Genomic DNA, 19,050 nt, shown 5'->3' on the forward strand with positions numbered 1-19,050 from the left:
TGGCGCTCACTCACGGATGCCCCTTGGTGGGTCTTATATTGTTTTGATCTAGAGGTCTTAGCGCAATGACGCTCGCTTACGAATGCCCCTGGGGGGTTTTACATTTTTTTGATCCGAAGGTCTTAGCACAATGGTGTTCGCTCGCGGATTCCCCCTGGGAGGTCTTATGTTGTTTCAATCCGGAGGTCTTAGCGCAATGGCGCTGGCTCACGGATTCCCCCCCTAGGCGGTCTTAAGGTGCGCGGATGCCCTTGGGGGGTCTTATGTCGTTTCGTTGCGAGGTGGCCATTGCCACCTTCATCGGAATTTGAGGCGGTCGAGGAGGAATTTGAAGGCGAAGATCTTCGGGATGTTATTGGTAGTAGCGCCTGAACATGCCTTCGAGGACGAATCCATCTTTACAATCAGATAAGGGAGCAAATTTTTTGGATGACGCTTACCCTAAACTGCAGTTAAACTTGTTTTACCAAGAATTTCTCTGCGGGACTTGCCGTAACACGAAAACGAAAAATCAGAAATTTTTAGTAACAGATGCAATCATGGATGTTATAACTTTCTGATAGAGATAATTTACCAACCATTGCTGAGTAACAGATGCACTTCGAGCATGTTGGCGGCTAATCTTCATTTCCCCGGGAAGTGTACTGGCTTTCAATTTGCTATCCAGCAATCTGTGTGATTTTAATTTGCGTCCCCAAACTTGTAAAGTTTCTCAATTAAGTCCCCAAGCCTCTCCCATTGAAAGAGAAAATAAAAGGACCATCGCCATTATTTTTCGACAAGAGGACACATGCAATGGTTGGGTTCGAGTTAGTCGTGGAAATTGCCGAAATGTTCCTTCTCTATGTGGTAGTTTCCTTGCAATACACCGACTGACTAGCCATGCAAAAGGGGCCTAGTCTAATCTTCTGTATCCCCTATTTGAGGGTCAACTTCGGATTGCCCCCTGTAGTTCAGGACAACTTTAAAAATGACCCATGTAATTACGGTATCCCCAAGTATTCAGAGTTCATGTGGCTCTATTTAGGGCTTTTCGCCGTCAAACATTAACAAGACATTAATCATCAGATTTGACTGCACATATTCAGCCAACTAGTAGATTCTGCTTTCTTTTTTGTTTTAATAGTAACCGCTTAAACCTCTTCTCACACATTCACGGGTATGAGCATTTACACACGAGTAACACTGAGCTGATAGCAAAGCACGACAGTAAACGTTTGCATGAACATAACCAACCGAAGCATTAGGTACTTGTGAAACATAACACGCCGAGAGCAGAGAGCGATCACGAGAACATGGGAATATCCACAGCAGCAGTATTCCCATTGTGAACTGCCTGGACATGCAAAAAATGCTCCCACAGCAGCTTCAATACGTTCCTGAGCATATCAGATACCGAATTGATGTCGAGCTTCTTTCCCTGAAAAGAAAATAGATCAATTTATGATTCTTTTGCAATAAGTTGTGGGGATTAAACGAGTCAAAAAGATGTTGAAAGAAACCGTATTGTACCAGTAACTCTGAAGCGATTCCCTTCAACATGAGTGTGATCTCCTCCTTGGTTTCCCCTACTGATGTCTTGAAGTCAAACCAATCTACATCTCGGACCTTAAGTCTCATCAAAGGGCTCACATAAATTCGTGAAACCGTATGGCACACGCCAATGACTCTGTATCTATCCCCAGGGGATGAGGCCTTACCAAATGGCCATCTCAGACCTCCCTTTGAAGTTGGGTCTAATATCACCGAAGCAATCAAAGCCTTGATGCTCTCCTCCTCATCATCCTGAAAGGTATTTAAGCAATCTAATCAGAAATCATTGTCCGAATCCGACTAGTTAAACTATGTACAATTAAGGCGACTTACACGAAGAGATGTTAAGGTTTGCTTGGTGGAGAGCATGAGCCTTAGGTCGAGATTTTTCTCAATGCATGAGATGTCATGCACCATGTGGCGGATTTTGTTTAACTCAACCTGCATTTTCAGCATAGTTTTTTAGAAAAGGGAGTCAGGAACTATAATTGGTGGTTTAGAAGCAGAAGGTTGCCTTATAGAGTTCAAGCCGATTCTCTTCTTTCATGACTCTGCATTTGCATGAGATAGTTGCTTCAGGTCGAGATTTGTCGGACAACTGCCCAAGGAGAAAAACAGAATGACTAGGAATAAAAAAACAAACAAATACAACATGAGGCCTTTCAGAAGTTCTCGGAGAATGAAACAACTACCTTTACACTGTATACATCCTTTAGATCTTCGAATTTGACTCCAATCTGCAGAAAAACTTCATCCACAATGCCCTTCATATACGAAGCAGGGATATTGGTGTAGAAGAATCTCTTCAACTGCTTCAAGGTGGCTTCGTTGATTGAATCTTTATTCAGATCTTCCTCCCAATTGGAAGGCCTCCTCCTGATCATGTGAATTTATATCATACATTCCTCCCCAATACAAGAAGAAAAGGCAAACAAAAAAGTTGTTTCTGATGGCATTTTTGTTTGTGTGTAAAATTAACTTACGGGATAAAAAGGATTTTTCCAACTCTCGCGACAAGTTTTGGCTTTACGTCCTTCGAGTTCCAGCCTTCTGCTTCCATTTGGCCCCTCATGAATTTAGAAGAAGAAATTAAGTCCGGCAGGATCTTTTCAATAAGGTAAGTCCATGGCTTGTCTGAACTATCCAGAGTCCTCTGCCCCTCTTCCACCAGACCAAAAAATGAAGCACGTAAACAAACAATTCAATCCAAATGAATGAATCAATGGAGACTAGATATTAAGAACACAGATGTCTTGGATCAAAATTTGCAATTCATGACCTAAAAGGGCCCTTTCAACTGAAATTTGATGGAATTTCGGGAACTTCTCGGGTACCAAACAGAAAGAGCCTAAGAATGTAATCACACTTGCAAAGAGATAAGATACCAACCACTGAGACGGCTACTTCTAACTAGCGCCAGAGGCTTCTCTCCATTTATCCGTTCAATCACCTCCACGGGTACTCGCTGAAGAAGAACGGGAGGTGGGCCCTCTGTTTCATTGCCATCCAAGCCAACAGCAAACCATCTCCATATCGCAGTGTCTGCACAAACAATCTTGCCGCTCTTGTCCATGCTGGGTTTTGATCCGAGATTAAGATTCTTCTGGAATCTAGGAACTAGCATCACAGCTGTCGGAGACTGAACCCCTTTGCTTTTCCGCATGTGTGGTGGGATATATGCCATAGATAGAGCAGAACAAATACACTTCTTTTTTATGTAAGACCTGAAAATCCCACCAACATGAGAATAAAGATCACCAGTAAAGTTATGAAAATAAACAACAAATTCTTGGGTTCTCTCAGGTTCAAGTTCCGAGTAGCGCATAAAATGAATCTCGGGATGGGGTAAAGAATGAAAATCAGCATAAACACGAACAATGTCAACCAGCCCTCCCATAGATGCTTAAAGCAATTAATACTGATTTTATATTCATTCCATGATCAGCCAAAATGAGCAAAATATATGATCATTTCATGAATGAAGAACTAAGAAGCACCTAACAACAAGAATCCATTTCAAGAAAAAAAAAAAAAGCAGAACATAAGAGGATAAAGAAGAGAAGAACTCACAAGAGAGTGGGAGAGAGCTCTGTTATTCAGACAATAGACCAGGTTTAGCTTAACACAAGGGGGCATGGGATCTTCTTCATGGCTTTATTGATAAGGTAAGAGAGAGGAAAGTGAGGAAGTAGCTTAATTACTAACTTCTGTTGAAAGTAGCTTAAGAAGTCACTGTATAGAGGAGGAAGTGCTTATCCTCTGCTGTCAATTCATTGGAGAAGGCAAAAGGATGTTAACTTCTTTAAGAAGGGCCTTCCCGGAGAATTTGTAATGATAAGTTCTCTTGGACATTCACGGGCCGTTTGGATTCGGAGTTAAAGTCACGAAAACTTTAACTTTGATTTTAACTGAGGTAGAAGACAAAATGGGTTAATGACCGTTGTGGGCCCCATTTCATAAATCCCCTTGACTTTCAATTATCGTTTGGCAAACGAATGCTGCCTGCCCCCCCCCCCCCCCAACCCCTTTTTCATCCGTGTTCTTCCCCTGCGATTTCCAATTAGTTGGCCCCCCATCCTCCTTCTTCCTCTGCTAGACATCTCAAGCTTAAGGAGTCGATTTCTATCATCTACCGTGCTTTTCCTCTACGACAAAGAGTAGCCCCTACACCGGTGAGACAGCGTCGTGTCGGAAGCGAAGCAATTCCAGGATTACGAACAAAGCCGGTCCCCTACCAGTGCGTTCTCTTCTTAAGAAGTGCCTCAGCTCACTTTGAACTTCCATATCGACATTCTAGGTAATTTCTCCGACCTATTTCATGTCCAATTTCAATTGTATCGTTGATTTGCGGGTTACGGTGTCGGTAATTTCAATACTGTTACTGAGTGGTCGTTGACTCCCTTCGTTTATTTTGTTAATTTCCGTTGGATTCTGATATGTATTGCATTTGTTTGGTGAATTTTTTGGACCAAATTAATGTAACTTTGTGTTTATGAGCTGCGTTGGTTGCTTAACAGCAACTGGGTTTCTGATATGTACATTAGCTGTTCGATGAAATGTATGTGAGAAAGCGTTCGATGAAATTGATCTGATCGATTGTTGCTGTGACTGACTGACTGATGCATTACAGAAATTCAGTGTTAATAATGTCCAAACACAAGACTGCGAAATTAATTTAGTAAGAATAATGCAATGTTTATGTTGTTCAGTGTCATGGATTGGATTGTCAATTTTGGTTGTGCTCCATACTAGGTTTTTTATTTGTTTTATTCTTTTTTTTCCGGGTCATCTGCGCCATACTAGCTTATGTATTCTTGCTAAGTATCATCGCCAATCTCAGTAACAATTAGCTAATTAACTTATAAAAAAAAACGCAATTAGCTAATTACTGAAATGGAATCCTCTTCCACTTGATTCTATCATTCCGTACCTCTTAAAGTTTTGACAACTTATGATATGCACCGCAAAAAGAAAAATTAAATACTTAGATAAATTTTGAATAACCAGCATATACACTTGTAAAATAGACAACAAAACATAGTCATCCCATTCATGTGGCCAAATCCACAAACCCCTCATGTTTGCATCCTAGGTTTTTTCTTGGGTCAATCTTTGCTGCATGGGCTGCATTAGGCGGGCTTTTTCATTCAGTGATTGCTATGCATATAGCTGTACGATATTAATCTCTTCATTAATATGGAATCTTTTTTCCAAGTAATATTTTATATGTTTTACAGCAAATATTTACAAAAAATAGAAAATTACAAAAGCCCGCACAACGCGAGGACTACATAAATAGTTATTAGCTTGTATTTTGGAGTATTCCAATTTCAGTTCGCGTGTTGTATGAGCAGTATAGTCTGACCTGTGTTTCATAATGGTAGTTACGTGCGTGGCTTTGTAAGTTTTTGCTGCAGCATTTAGCATGAGATGGCCCCCAAGGGTGATGGAATACTTGAGTGGACAGATGCATTGGAGAGTGCTTTCATTGACGTGTTGCTCGAGAAGTTCACAAGGACGCATACTACATCTTGGAAAGGAAAGGATTGGCAACAAATGAATAAGGAGCTGGAAGAGCAATTTCCAGGCACCACTCTCGGCATCAAGAAGTTGCAGCAGAAGCTTCGAAGGCTGCGGACCCAATACACGCAGTTCACTGAGCTTGTTTCGCACACTGGTGTCGGTTGGGATGAGACAACCAACACGGTGAAGGCAAGTGCTCATGTGTGGGACAAATTTATTAAGGTATAGTAATAATAACCTGCCTTACTGATGATTTCCAATTTGTATGTTTTTACTGTAAGTCGTTACTGTGCAACTGTTCATTTTTATTTACATGCAGAAGAATAGTGGGTACAAGAGTTTCCAAGCAAAAGGCTTCAAGCATTACAACTCATTAAATGAGTTGTTCAGATCTAAGACAGCAACAGGTGCGTTACGAATGTCGTCTGCAGAACCACCAAAGAGCCCAGAAACTTATGCACGCATGGAAGAAGAATTCCTAGCAGCAGCGGCAAATCGGGGAAAAGAACCAGTCAATCTTGAAGAGGGCTCCGGCGATAGTGATGACCCGGTCCATGAGGTTGCCGAACCTGTTGTTACAGCGTCCCGTCGGCAAGTGCGTAGAAGGAGTTCCAACGCTGACTCCCGATTGCAAGAGTGCCTCGACATGTTGAAGTGCAATATGAGCAGGAGGGAGAAGGAGAGAATTTGTACCCCTCTAACATCGAAGAGAAGTAAATCTGTGACGAGCCCTCCAAAACCAGCTCCGGGTTCTATCGAAGAGTCGATGGCTGTACTGAATGTTTTGCGTCCACAACTGTCCATTGAAGAGTACCTCGTGGCCAGTGATTGTCTAGCAAAGGATGAGCAGACAAGGCGTATGTTCATGTGCTTGCTCGATGATACAAGGCTTCCATGGGTTCGTCGCCTTGTTGCCCCTTGAGTGGGCATGATGCATCCTCAACTCTATCGTAATTTCGTATCGTTTAAATGCTATGACATTAAATAAACACTTCCCTTTTATATTTGTTGTGTGTGCAAGTACGTTGCTTTGATTGTTTACCTTGGTTATATGTGAATGCTGTGCTATTTGTCTATTTTGTTTGTGCATAATTTCTTGCATTCGTATACAGTGGTTGAAACTTGATTCGTTTCACCGTAAAAATCCAACTTACGTAGTTGATGCCATTTTGTTTCTCACTATAGTCTGCTGAGCAAAAAGGAAGGCACGATGCCAAGACATGGTAATTCACGACGAAATGAAACTCAACCAAGTGATGAAGAAGATTACGACAATGAGCTTATGTGGATTTATCTTGCGCTTGAGAATGCAGCGGCCGAACAACATATCCCGCGCAACATTCCTTGTAGAACCTCAACGCTACAAGGTAGACATTACATAGAGGAAGTTCTTGCCAATGACACAAGGTGTTTCGAGAATTTCAGGATGCACCCTCACGTATTTCATAACTTGTGCGATACGTTAAGGGCAAACTGTGGAATCAGAAATACCAGGAAAGGTACAACCGTCGAGGAAATGGTCGGCATGTTCTTAATGGTTGTTGGACATAGTACGCAATTGTCTGTGGTTGCCGAACGCTTTCAGCATTCTAAGGAGACGGTGTCACGGCTCATCAAGGTAATAGTTAGAGGAATTCATTCATTGTCACCAACATACATAAGACGGAGGAACGTTGACGTGCAGCCTGAAATTCAGAGATGCCGAAAGTGGTACCCATTCTTTAAGGTATGAGCAGTAGAATGAGATATTAATTTGGCAGTTAAGTTTTCCAATTAATTTGTAATTCGTATTCTTTCCATTATTCTCGTAGAATTGCATTGGAGCAATCGATGGAACACACGTGTCGGCTACTGTTCCTTCATCGGTGAGAGGCGCGTATCGCGATCGAAATAACGAGATTACGCAAAATGTTCTCGCCGCTTGTTCGCATGACATGATGTTCACACATGTCGTGACTGGATGGGAGGGTTCGGCTCATGACTCGAGAATTTTGTCCGATTCCGCTACATTGCAAACATTCCCCGCTCCATATGGTGGTAAGTTCTTACTCATATCGCATGTTTTGTTGTCAATCGCGTATGTATTTCCATAATTACATTTTACAACTCTTATATATTAGATCAATATTTATAATATTACAGAACAATATTATGTTGTTGATGCTGGATACCCCAATATTCCCGGTTATATGGCTTCTTACAAAGGGCAGAGGTACCATCGCAGTGACTTTAATGACGACACACCACCAACGACGGAGAAAGAGTTATTCAATCAGCGGCACGCATCCGTTCGTAATGTTATCGAGCGGTGTTTTGGGGTGCTGAAGAGCAGATTTGCCATACTGCGGTCAATGCCAAATTACGGCCCGGTTTGCCAAGGACAAATTACTCTTGCATGCTTCGTATTGCATAATTTCATTCGGCTTAATAATTATCACGACAGATTATTCGCAGAGCATGGAAATGCATGGCAATATTACGATGAATTCCGAAATCCTCCTCATCTAATTGGAGATCGGGTTGACGTAAACATGAGAAGCAGGGAAATGGATGCACTACGTAACCGTATTGCAGATGCAATATGGCAAGCGGAAACAAGATGAAGTCGGTAATAAATAAAATGAATGGATGTAGTAGATAATTGTGTATAATGAGATTGTGTGTTTGAATAAGATATGGGCCCCACCAGTTTGACTTTTTAAATGTGTATTTTGTTGTGTAGTGTAGAGTTAAAGTTAAAGTTAAAATCATGGTGATTTTAACTCGCTAACCAAACGGGCCCTCACATTTTCAATTTGCTCCCCCGAAATCAGTGTTTTTCAAAGCTGGCATGGCCCGTCTGGTTGAACGGGTTACCCTGCGACCCGGGAAGGTTTAACAAGAGTACAATTAGATAGAAAACCCAACCGAAAATAAGTAACTTAGTTAACCCATTAACCCAAATGATCCATCAGTTGAAGTTAGATCAATTATTTAGGAAAAAGTATTGTGTTTTCCCATTTTGTCTAGATTAATTAGAAGAATTCTTTATTTGAAATACTAAATATACAAATCAGGGTGTATAAGATATTATTTTATATGTTTTATTTTCTCGCTCTTTTACTTTATCGCACCTTTTCCTTTCCCACGTTATTTCTTTACCATGCACAGAACCGGCTCTCTGGAGCAACCCGGTCGACCTTCCAAGGTTATTCGGTTCTATAATTTTTACCAACCTCGGTTCATGGATTGAGGAGGCTTTCCATGAGCTAAGGTTTATGGATCGTAGCTCACTATTTCGGGTGATTGGATCTACGGGTGTACACGGATACCAGGTATATCCGGAACCGGTGACATCCGGTTCCGATTCCGGTTCCAACCTACAAGGTACTCAGAACCGGAACCGGATGGTAAGTACTAAAAAAAAAAGTAAAGTTAGTCTCAGTCTCAAGCAGGAGTCGGGAAGACTGTAACCCAAATCGCCTCTCGTCTCCGACTCTCCACTCCAGCTCCTCTCCGTCGGTCGCCTCTCGTCTCCGACTCTCCACTCCAGCTCCTCTCCGTCGCTTGCCTCTCGTCTCCAAGTGTGCTCGTGATCCCATTTCTCGGTGAGCTTCTGTTCTATCTCCTCTCTGTCGCTCTCGTTTTCGACTCTCCACTCCGGCTCCTTTCTATCACTCTCGTCTCCGACTCTCCTTCAAGCTCTCTTTCCCGGTGAGATTCTCCTCTGGACTTTCCATCAAATAGCCTTTGTTAGTATGTACTGTCAAAACCCTAAATCAGCTCTGTACTCCACTGCAGCTCCTCTCCGTCGCTCGCCTCTTGTCTCCGACTCTCCTTAAAGCTCCCTTTCCCGATGAGATTCTGTCTCCTCTCTTGTCTCCGACTCTCTCTGGACTCCTCTGTTGACCCAGTTGGTTTGATTGAAGGAGTGTTTGTGATCCCATCTACTGGAAATAGAAGTATAAAGTATTTGCTTTTGGTTTGTGCAGCCATCGCATAGGACGTTCAGGATCAAGAAGAAGCTGGCAAAGAAGATGAGGCAGAACAGGCCGATCCCGCACTGGATTCACATGAGGACAGACAACACCATCAGGTTCGCATCCTTCAATACCTTCCCTTTGTTTAATTTTGATTTTTCTATGAAAACCGGAATAACTTCCCCAGCATTTGAGCTGCTTGCTTTGTAGAGTGCCCTAGATTTTTTCAACGTGGACATTCTATAGATAGAATGTGATATATGTGGATGTAATTAGAATAGCATAGATGAAATTTCATGGTGAAAGGTCTCAATTTTACTCCACAACTTCGAAAAAATTGATGCAAGTGAATTGGTTTTCGAATAGGTGCTGTAAAAAGTACAATTCGAGTAAGTTGCAAATGGCTTTGCATGATTAGGTATTAGACTGTGATACCGTCCTGTAGAATTCACTCATTTGGTTCGTTAAAGTTTGGGCATTGATGAGAACTTGCAAATGGCTTTGTATGATAAGAAAATGAGTAGCGGTCGTTAATTTCTTCATGGAGTACCATATGCACAATTAGGAATCCACTTTCTTACATGAATCGAGTAGATTTCAAGCCGGAACAAAAAAATTTACCGGTTCCAACAGGGTACTCGAAACTTGTGGTATAATACAGGTTCCAGGTAGGATCCGGTTCCATGATTCAACAGGGTAGGGTCCGGTTCCAAAATCTTGGAACCGGTCCCTTACATGGTAGGATCTGGGTATCGTGAAAAAAACAGGGTACCTAGAACCGATCACCCCTAATTAGACCCACGGAGTTTGCGAATAGAATACCATCGTGAGCTCACTACCCTTGGGATTTACTTTTCGGCCGTGATCTAAGAACCCAAGTCTAGGTTCTAACCTAAGACTCACCCTTTCGATTGCCAATAGCCAAGACCTACATTCTCATGGAATAACAGGGCTATGATCCAATTGTCATCTTAAATTGGCTTCCAAGCCATCTCTAAATCATAATCCAATCGTTAGCACTAGCTTGTATATGGAAGAATCTTAGCGGCCAAATGCTCGGGCAACAAAATTATCTAATCATCTTGTCACCCTTTTCTACAACTTGATCTACACCTTAAAACCCGGCCACTGATTAAACCTATGAACCTTTGAGGCCGTGACGCTATAGTTTAGCACAATGAGCTCGACTAGCGGTTTTGCAATAATTCTTGGGATTTCACCTTGTAACGCCTGACAATCTAATCTCGCAAGAGATCCGACAAGCCAAGCACAAAAGATTGGATTAGCGTGATTAATGCAAAACAAGAACTTTATTTGAAAGATAATTTATGAAATTGGCACTAAATATTTCTTGAAAAGACGAAACGGTTTTTGAAAAGGCACGTACAAAACGATTTTCTTAGAGGCAAGTAAAAGCTAAATATATATAATGATAGTTCGTGAGTCGAGAAAATTTTTTAATCCCAAACTGCATGGTTACCTTTTGGAGAGCCTTTTTCCTGAATGCAGTTTCTAGCATATCGCCTCTCATGTGACGAAGCTCAAGGATGCTATAAATCCTAAAAACAAATAATAATTGTTACATGAAGTGTGTCGAACATTGTGCAACATAGCCAATAGTATCATGAACAAACAACTAATATCTCGTCCTTTTGTAAAAGACAAAGATGAGCTTAACAATATCGAGAGAATCCATAGTTGTAACACAACACATGGGATAGATATCATGAACAAACATCTAACATCTCGACCATGTGTTACTCCTCTGATCCGTAATCTAGGTTCTATAAGATGCCACAAATTGCTCTTTTCCAACTTCGACTAGACTCGCATGTGAGTTGATTCCTCAAATGTGTTGGGGGACTATGCCTGTCAGCACCCCATTTTGGCTCACCAGTTTGAACAACCCCTATCAACAGCAATTCAGATTACGACTTGAGCATCGATACAGAAGAGGGCTTGACAGATCAGCAAATTGTTATTCATTCTCAAGTCAACAGAGATAGGCAGATGATTCAAGCATATGACAGAAGAACATACAGAATCATCCAGCAACATACAGAGCAAACAGACAGCTCAGACAGCATCCAAACCAGCATTTTCAGAATACATCGCCGACAATGCTATTTTCCACTAGTCCGCTCGACCATCAGAAGATAGTCAATATTGGGCTTCAGGAATTCCTCGCGACATCAAACAGATGAAAAGTGTATCCGAACACATTTCGCAGATCAACTGCTCCATACAGAGCAATTTCATTATACAGACAACTTTTATGTGGAAGTCCAAAAATGACGGTTCATCCAAGAAAAGTTAATGCCCGATGTCAGATACAGTCATGTCCGACAATTATGCAGAGCATGATCATTGCTTCAAACTGTCTTTCAGAAGTCATACAGACTCCTCTAATGACTCCCGAACGACAGAACAATCATACCTTTCAACGGAAAACCTTATCTGAAGACTGGTCTGATAGAAAATCGACAAACCAAGTTAGCCATGCATTGCCCAGAAAACTGCAGCGGACATATGCAATTGGGCAAATCAGACAGCAATATCTCATTCAGTTTCCCGAGTGACATCCGAAGAGCAGAAAAGTCCGTTTTCAACGGAAATTCATAAACAGAGGTCCTTTTCGTGGAAACTTGACACCGGATGGTTGGCAAACCCAGTGCTACTCATCTCAATGCTCAAAGTGAAATCCTCAAACGGAATCTCATAATCCATCTAGACCCTCAGAACACCGTTTTAGGGTTTCAGATGTAATTTTTAAGTCCTTCGAGCCCAGTTCTCAACGAACAGAGATTACAGTGATTTCCGATTCGCCCAAGCAACTCAGAAAGCATTCTGAGAAATTCGACTTCGAACTCTTAGGACGTCTTTGGCTTCACATTGACAATACCGGCTTATTGGTCAATAATTCAGTCTGATTGACAATGCATGTCAAAACGACCAATTCGGAATACAGACAAGAGATGCGCATTCCGAAATGGCTAACTTTGCTCTGAATGCCTGAAATGAGCAAAACTGGCTTCCGAGCCAAAAATCACACAAATCTTCCTTTGGGCAAAATGGAGGATTTCGGGCTCGATTAAATCATTTTCGCGCGCGCAATGACAATTCGACGTTCGTTTGATCCACAAACCTCGAACACGCGATTAATCGAATCCCGAACTTTGGCCCGAACTTCCCTTGTGTACACGTGGGGTCCACGGTTGTCCATGACCAGCCGTAACATTGCCCAAACCGCCCTCTCCCTTGGCTTCTTCCTTCAAGGCAACTTGCATTTGTCTTCCACTTTAAATATCTAAGTGTTTGAAGACAACACTCCAAGCTCATCAATGCTCTTATCTCTTCACCATTAATGCAATGGATGAGGATTAAGCTTGATATTTCCTTAATAAATTCAGATCTCCTAATCCATGCCCCTTAATTGCACTTTTCTTTCACTAATTGCACTTAAGCATAGCCTATATATACTTTTTATGTCATTAACTTAATCACAAGTCATCACACATCATCTCACTAGCTCTCTCACTCATCAAGAAGCTCTCAAACTCCCTTTTAGCTCCAGCAAAATCGCAGCTCAGTAAGAACAAGCAAAACCAAGCAAAACCGGGCAAAATCTTAAGTCGGAATCCATCCCGGCTTAAATCCAAACTTTACCAAACTTCATATCCCATATGTTTTCGACCCCCTCTATCCATTTCCGAGCTTAGATTTTAAGTTTGAAACCTCTAAGTCATAGAACCAGCTCAGTACAGAACCGAGTCCAGTTTTGGCCCAGCCGGGTCAAAACTTCCAACCTTGTTTTCTCACATTTTCGAGTCGGTCTGAACTTTCAAAACCCATCAAGCACCTCCAGGGGTCAGTTAGGAGTCGGGAACCACCGACCTTGCCTAACAAATCCATCGGAATCCATCGTTATGATGTCCGACCCGAAAACTGCTCAGTCGGGTCGGCGTTTCTGACTGTCTGTATGATTTTCTTGTAGATCGGGTCGATCCGTGACCCTTTTCGATGAACGACCACTTCTATCACCTCCAGGGTTCAGTTTGGAGTCAGGAGCCGTTGGCCTTGCTCAAAAATTCCACCGGGAAACGCCGTGGTGAATTCCGACCCGAAAACTGCCCAGTCGGGCCAGTTTCCAGACGCGCTCTGTTTTCGGTGTTTTTCGCAGGACTGTATGGCTCGACCCGATAACTCTGGGAGAAAACGACCACCACGGTCACTAGAGGGGTCTCTTGGTTACCCAGGGCCGTTGACCGTGCCCCAAAATTCCATCGGGAGACTCTGTGGCGACGTCCGACCCGAATTTTGCCAGTCGGGTTTGTCCACCCTTCCAGTCGGGTCTGTTGCTGCCATTCGGGTCTGTTCAAGCCAAAACTGCCCAAACCCGACCCACCAGTGATCCAACCAGACTCTTGAAGGTCCCATCCCTCATCTCGGGACTAGGTATGGCCATTCCCGACTTAGAGGAGCTAGGACTTTTACATTTTTGTTGTGTTTATGAAGTTTTAAGGGGTTTTAAGCATGATTTTAATTCCGAACTTTAATTTTGTGCGATTTCCTTATTACACCATGCATGTTTATCATCGTTTAACGTGCTAACATGTCGAGAAATATTTAAATCGAAGTCGAGGAAATCGTCCCGACTCGGAAAAGTTGAGATCTTTCGGGTTAACCTCTCCATGAGGTAACCGAGAGCACTCTTGACCGTTTCGGGTCAAGATCGGATTCCTTTGCCCCGATTTAAATTGTTTCCCGAGTTTTATCATTTTTCCGCATCCATGAAATCAGTATCGTTTTATCGATTCCCTAAATAACTTGTTTGTGTATGTTTGCATGTTTGAATGTGTTATTTAAATCATGGCAATACCGATTTTCATTTAATTGTGTCATTTATCGTGTTTGTTGCTTAAGCATGCGAGAAATGATTCGAAACGAGACGGGAAAAACTCTTGGAACCTGATGTGGGCCATGAGATCTCTCGGTTTTCTCCAAGGAGAAATGGCCGAGAGTCTCTTAGACTCGTACGGGTTGCACGAGACTTCCTCTTCCCGTTTTAAGCCCGTTTCTCGGATTTCATGTAATTTTGCAAGTTCATTACATCGAGAATCTCACATGAAATGTCTTTCCAAACCAAAATATGCATGGATTCGCAATTCAGAGATCCTTTCGGGCCTATTAGGACCAAAGGGTGTTTCGGCCATCGTTGGCCGAATCATCCTCGGTCTTTCTTGACCCGTCTTGGTCATCGAATCACGAGTCGTTTTCATAATTAATGCATTCGGCAATAACCTTAAGCATTAATGTCACGAACGGGTTAATCGGGATGCTCACACGGTTAATTCATTCAACTTTAAACAACTTTGCACGAATTGGACATTAATCTGTAACTCGCATCGACGAATTACAAAACGGTGTTAATGCCCTTTTTAAAATACGCATACTTCCAAACCCGAGACATGTAATACGAAGTAACATGGACATCTAGGAGAAACTTGTGTGTTTTTACTTGAGTTTCACCTGACTTCAGGTAATTCATGTCGGAATACAGAAGCTCCTTTTAGACCACTTCCGGATAGATCGACCAAATCTTCGGCTTTTACGGGGTTCTCGCATAACCCTAAAAGATCCAAGGAATTGGTCAACACCGATTACAGGCCGAGGTGGCCCGCATTACATTGTTTCCCTTTTCTGAAAATACATTTTCAAGTAAAGGGTAAGAACATCATTTTGCGATTTGGCGACACCCCAGGGGTTAGTTTGATGGAAACACGACGGTATCGGAATAGGACCGGGCTACCTATTCAGGCGCAGGTTCATATGCATAGCCTTTCTTATTCCTACTGATGAGTTTCTGTCATCCTAGCATAGTTCAGGGTGCTAGACGGGTATTCTGTATCAAAATACAATTACTTGACTAATCATTTCACTCGATCTAACCAAATGCTAGAAAATGGTTAGGTGGAACTCTAGGTTCCAAATATAGAGTCAAAACACAAGTTTGGATGAATTCAGTGTAACTTTAGTGTTACAACACTGAATCACTGTAAAAGCAATCCACACACAGGAAACTTGACTACGGACATCTGATATGTCAGGATCTCAAACCAAAGCCGAAATGCTAAAACATAAGCACGCATTTGTTTGTCTAGGGTAGGATTTGCATGCCAAAATACCCAGGATTAACAATTCACTAATACACGTACACTTGACAGTAACAAACACTTTGTCTGTTATTAACATGTTGCATGTTACCTTTTTGCACCTGTTTGCCATGCGGGTCGAGCCTGATCCCTAAGCCGAATAATATTAGGGTTCAACGCCCTAATCATCAATTACAGGGTCCAACGCCCTAATCATCACTCACAGGGTCCAACGCCCTATTCAGTGAGAGCGTACCTCGAGTTCCATTTCTTCGGTTTTTCCCGAAACTCACGGTGAGTTAGAGCGAAATAATAACCGAACGCAAATCGACTGGAATTCGATCATTTGTAATTTGTATTTTATTGTATTTTTGAGAGCATTGTAAGGATTTTGCTTTGTACATTCATTTTGTAAGAATTCCAATCAATGAGCGAACGGTCCGAGAGTCGAATTAATCGAATCGATCTAATGCTTGCCCAGACACAAGTAAATCCAAGATCTCGCGGTTTCGGTTCACGCAGGAATTCAAACATCATAGTTTGATGAACTGTAGCGCAAGATTGTGAACCTATTCCCCGACACACAGATTTACGTCTCTCTCGGCTTCTCAATTGATATTGTTTGATTCGTCGAACTTACGATGTTAAAACGTGCAAGCCGAGCGCAACTTAATTCATGCGGTAAATAATAAAACATGCTAGCCTAGAAAACCAAAGTACCGAAAGGGCGTGCGGGATATAGGCTCGCACGTAACATGAACCCCCGAACTCGAACTTTCCGGTTCCACATAGATCAATGCCTTAACAACAACTATGTGTTCCATACCCCTAGACCCGGGTAACTTATCCGCCCTCGACCTTCGGGTCGTAAAATGATAAGTGGTGACTCCTTCTCACGCGTGTCCGTCACGCGTCCCCACGGGAAGGTGGACACTCCCAAGCCGCGCGATCCAAAAGTGCGCATGCGGGCCCCGACAAGAGTCCACATTCGGGTCCGTAGAATGCTGTATAGTTTCTATGTCGTAGAGTTTCTTACTCTAACTCCAAGTAAGGAGGAATCTTGGAAGATGATCAAGGCTCAGCACAAAGATCGCCAATCATAAACAACTAGAGATCATCCTACCAAGCAGAATAGATTGATCATTCGACAACAATGTGATCTTATTGTGAACAAGTTGAAATATTCAAACCAAGTATCTTTTAAAATCACTCAAGCCACTAAAGGAATTTGTGAGCGATATGCCTATGCTAAAATCATAGCGTCTCAATTTGTCCGTGGTTTGAAAGTCGGACATGTGAACCATATCGGTCAAAGTCTTCTTCTCAACTTCGTGTGTATGGAGCTCTTGCTAGCACTCGATAAGTTGGAAGCCAGTGTCTTCGTCTTTATGTCTTGTTGGTGTAGTTTAGTTGCTTATTACTCAATAATGCCAACTTGATTGTAAAATCGGAAAAAAGCCATCATAAAATAATAAAGAAAAAATTAGGGTATAGAGAAGCAAAGCCTAGGAAAGCTTTCAATTGCATTTTGCAAATCCTCAAAAATGATTTAAAGAAAAATGAATAGCTTCTTTGGTTACTTGATAGCAAAAAATTATGATAAAAAAAAAGATTCATATAGAATTTTTGAAAAATTCCAGTAAAGGTTTGTAAAAATTCCTCCATACAACCCATTACCAAAATTGACATTGTTCTACTATAATATGTTCAATCAAACACACATTGTGTTCTCATCTCTTCATCTATATATAATATATAATAGCAAAATGAAATAGCAGTTTCAACGAGGTTGTGCCACGTGTCATTCAAGGATTAATAAGATGGTACCATATGTCAAATCCTTAACTCTTTATTACATGACTTCACCAAAAAAATTCATTTCTAATTAACTAGAGAAATAATCCATATAAAATATTAAATAACCCTGAGAGTGTCTATCTTCGTTGGAAATTTTTACATCTGCATCATCACCTCGTTTCTCTCTCTCTCTCTCTCTCCCCTTCACCCTCTCTCTCCCTTTCTGTTTGATCAAGTCTCCCTCTTCATCCTCTCTCCGTGTCAAGATTGAATTTCAGATTTTCCCTTCCCTCTTTGACGTTCGCTGAAGATTGGATTTCAGAAATCCCCCCTCCCTGCTTTTACCTTCTCTTTCCGTTTTGTAGCTTTGGATAGGCGCTGTGCTTGTGGAGAGGTTGATCATTGGTGGTAATTAATCGATCACTTCTTGCCTCATCTATTTAAAAGTTACATATTCCATTATTTGACAATGATTGAGGCATTCATATGTGTTGAGTAAACCTGTTATTTGATATAGAATTGATACGATAATCGTGTGCATGACTATAGAAAATTAGAAGCATTTGTCTTAACATTTACCTTTCATCATTACGCTCTTCAATATTGATCGTTTGTCCTATATGCAGATTAGAAAGTTCTATGCAAAGGCTGACCAATTTATGCTCTATTTTGAACGATATGGAGCCTATATATGTTTCAATCTATGTTATGTTTTAAGAGAGGCAAGGGATGGTACTTTTTTTTTTCATGAATCAATGAAATTGCATATTACATGTTGTCTAATTGCTATCGAGCACTAATGGGTAGCATATTAGTATCTCTGCTCCCATTATAAAATTAGAAAATTTACTTTAATCCAAAAATTTATATAAGTAAAAAGATAGGGGAGAATTAATGTCGTTGCTCAAATTTCTAAAACCCTCTTCTCACTATTGTGTTGCTTGTCATTTGTAGGGAAAATTACGCAGCTGGTACAAAAAGTTTCAAAAAGTTTCACAGGTAATACAAAAACTTTATTTTGTAACAATTTGGTACAAAATCTTTCAAAATGTTGCAATCAATTGCATTTTGTCATCCGATAATTGATGCCATTATCATTTTCTAATGTGGCGTCCGACGTGTAACGTATGCTTTCGATGTGGCCTAGTGATGAGTAGCATTGGGGGAGAATAGAATGACATGTCAGGGGCGAAAAAAAACAAAATATAAGTATCATAGAACCCCAAAACTCACTTTTGAAAGAGAGAAGACAGAGTTCTAGTGAGAGAAAACAAACATAGTGTCATGTTTGATCGTATTCTTCGACTCTCTTCAGCACTTAGGGATCGATCATTGAATCGTGGGTGCTTAGAAGAAGAGAAGCATCGGTGAAGGACGGTTATCGGTTACAATGGATGAAGTTCCCAACAATCAAAATCGTTTTCGAGGGGAGTTGGATGGAGTTCCCTTGTATGGTAAGTAATCTCATTCTAGACTCTGCAGTTGAAGGTTTTGATTTAGATGTTTGCTTTAGGTCAAGGAGAAACAACATGCAAAGAGTTTTTTGTGATTTTGAAACGAAAGTCCAAGAAACTAGGCCTGTAAGA

The 19,050-nt window shown here is 41.4% G+C and overlaps 2 protein-coding genes across 4 annotated transcripts; one reads left to right on the top strand and one right to left on the bottom strand.

The window, feature by feature from the left end:
- Positions 1-1,014: 1,014 nt before the first annotated feature.
- LOC116192409 lies at positions 1,015-3,762 on the bottom strand. Of its 2 annotated transcripts, XM_031520955.1 has the most exons (9): positions 3,604-3,762; positions 2,923-3,257; positions 2,517-2,694; positions 2,226-2,409; positions 2,048-2,131; positions 1,867-1,974; positions 1,701-1,785; positions 1,513-1,595; positions 1,015-1,420 (listed from the first exon to the last, which is right to left on the bottom strand). In XM_031520955.1, exons 2-9 carry the CDS (start codon positions 3,215-3,217, stop codon positions 1,286-1,288), a joined length of 1,152 nt encoding a protein of 383 aa, XP_031376815.1. In that variant the 5' UTR covers positions 3,218-3,257; positions 3,604-3,762; the 3' UTR covers positions 1,015-1,285. The 2 variants fall into 2 exon arrangements, with proteins under 2 accessions (XP_031376815.1, XP_031376813.1); XM_031520953.1 differs by having other exon boundaries at positions 1,513-1,785.
- Positions 3,763-4,060: 298 nt separating this feature from the next.
- On the top strand, positions 4,061-6,648 carry LOC116192411. 2 transcript variants are annotated; one of them, XM_031520958.1, is made up of 3 exons: positions 4,061-4,330; positions 5,439-5,778; positions 5,876-6,648. In XM_031520958.1, the coding sequence occupies exons 2-3, from the start codon at positions 5,464-5,466 to the stop codon at positions 6,476-6,478; spliced, it is 918 nt and encodes a 305-aa protein (XP_031376818.1). In that variant the 5' UTR covers positions 4,061-4,330; positions 5,439-5,463; the 3' UTR covers positions 6,479-6,648. The 2 variants fall into 2 exon arrangements, with proteins under 2 accessions (XP_031376818.1, XP_031376817.1); XM_031520957.1 differs by having other exon boundaries at positions 5,451-5,778.
- The last annotated feature ends 12,402 nt before the right edge of the window (positions 6,649-19,050 follow it).

The sequence above is a fragment of the Punica granatum genome, chromosome 1, assembly GCF_007655135.1.
Source record: "Punica granatum isolate Tunisia-2019 chromosome 1, ASM765513v2, whole genome shotgun sequence".
Classification (NCBI taxonomy): Eukaryota; Viridiplantae; Streptophyta; class Magnoliopsida; order Myrtales; family Lythraceae; genus Punica; species Punica granatum.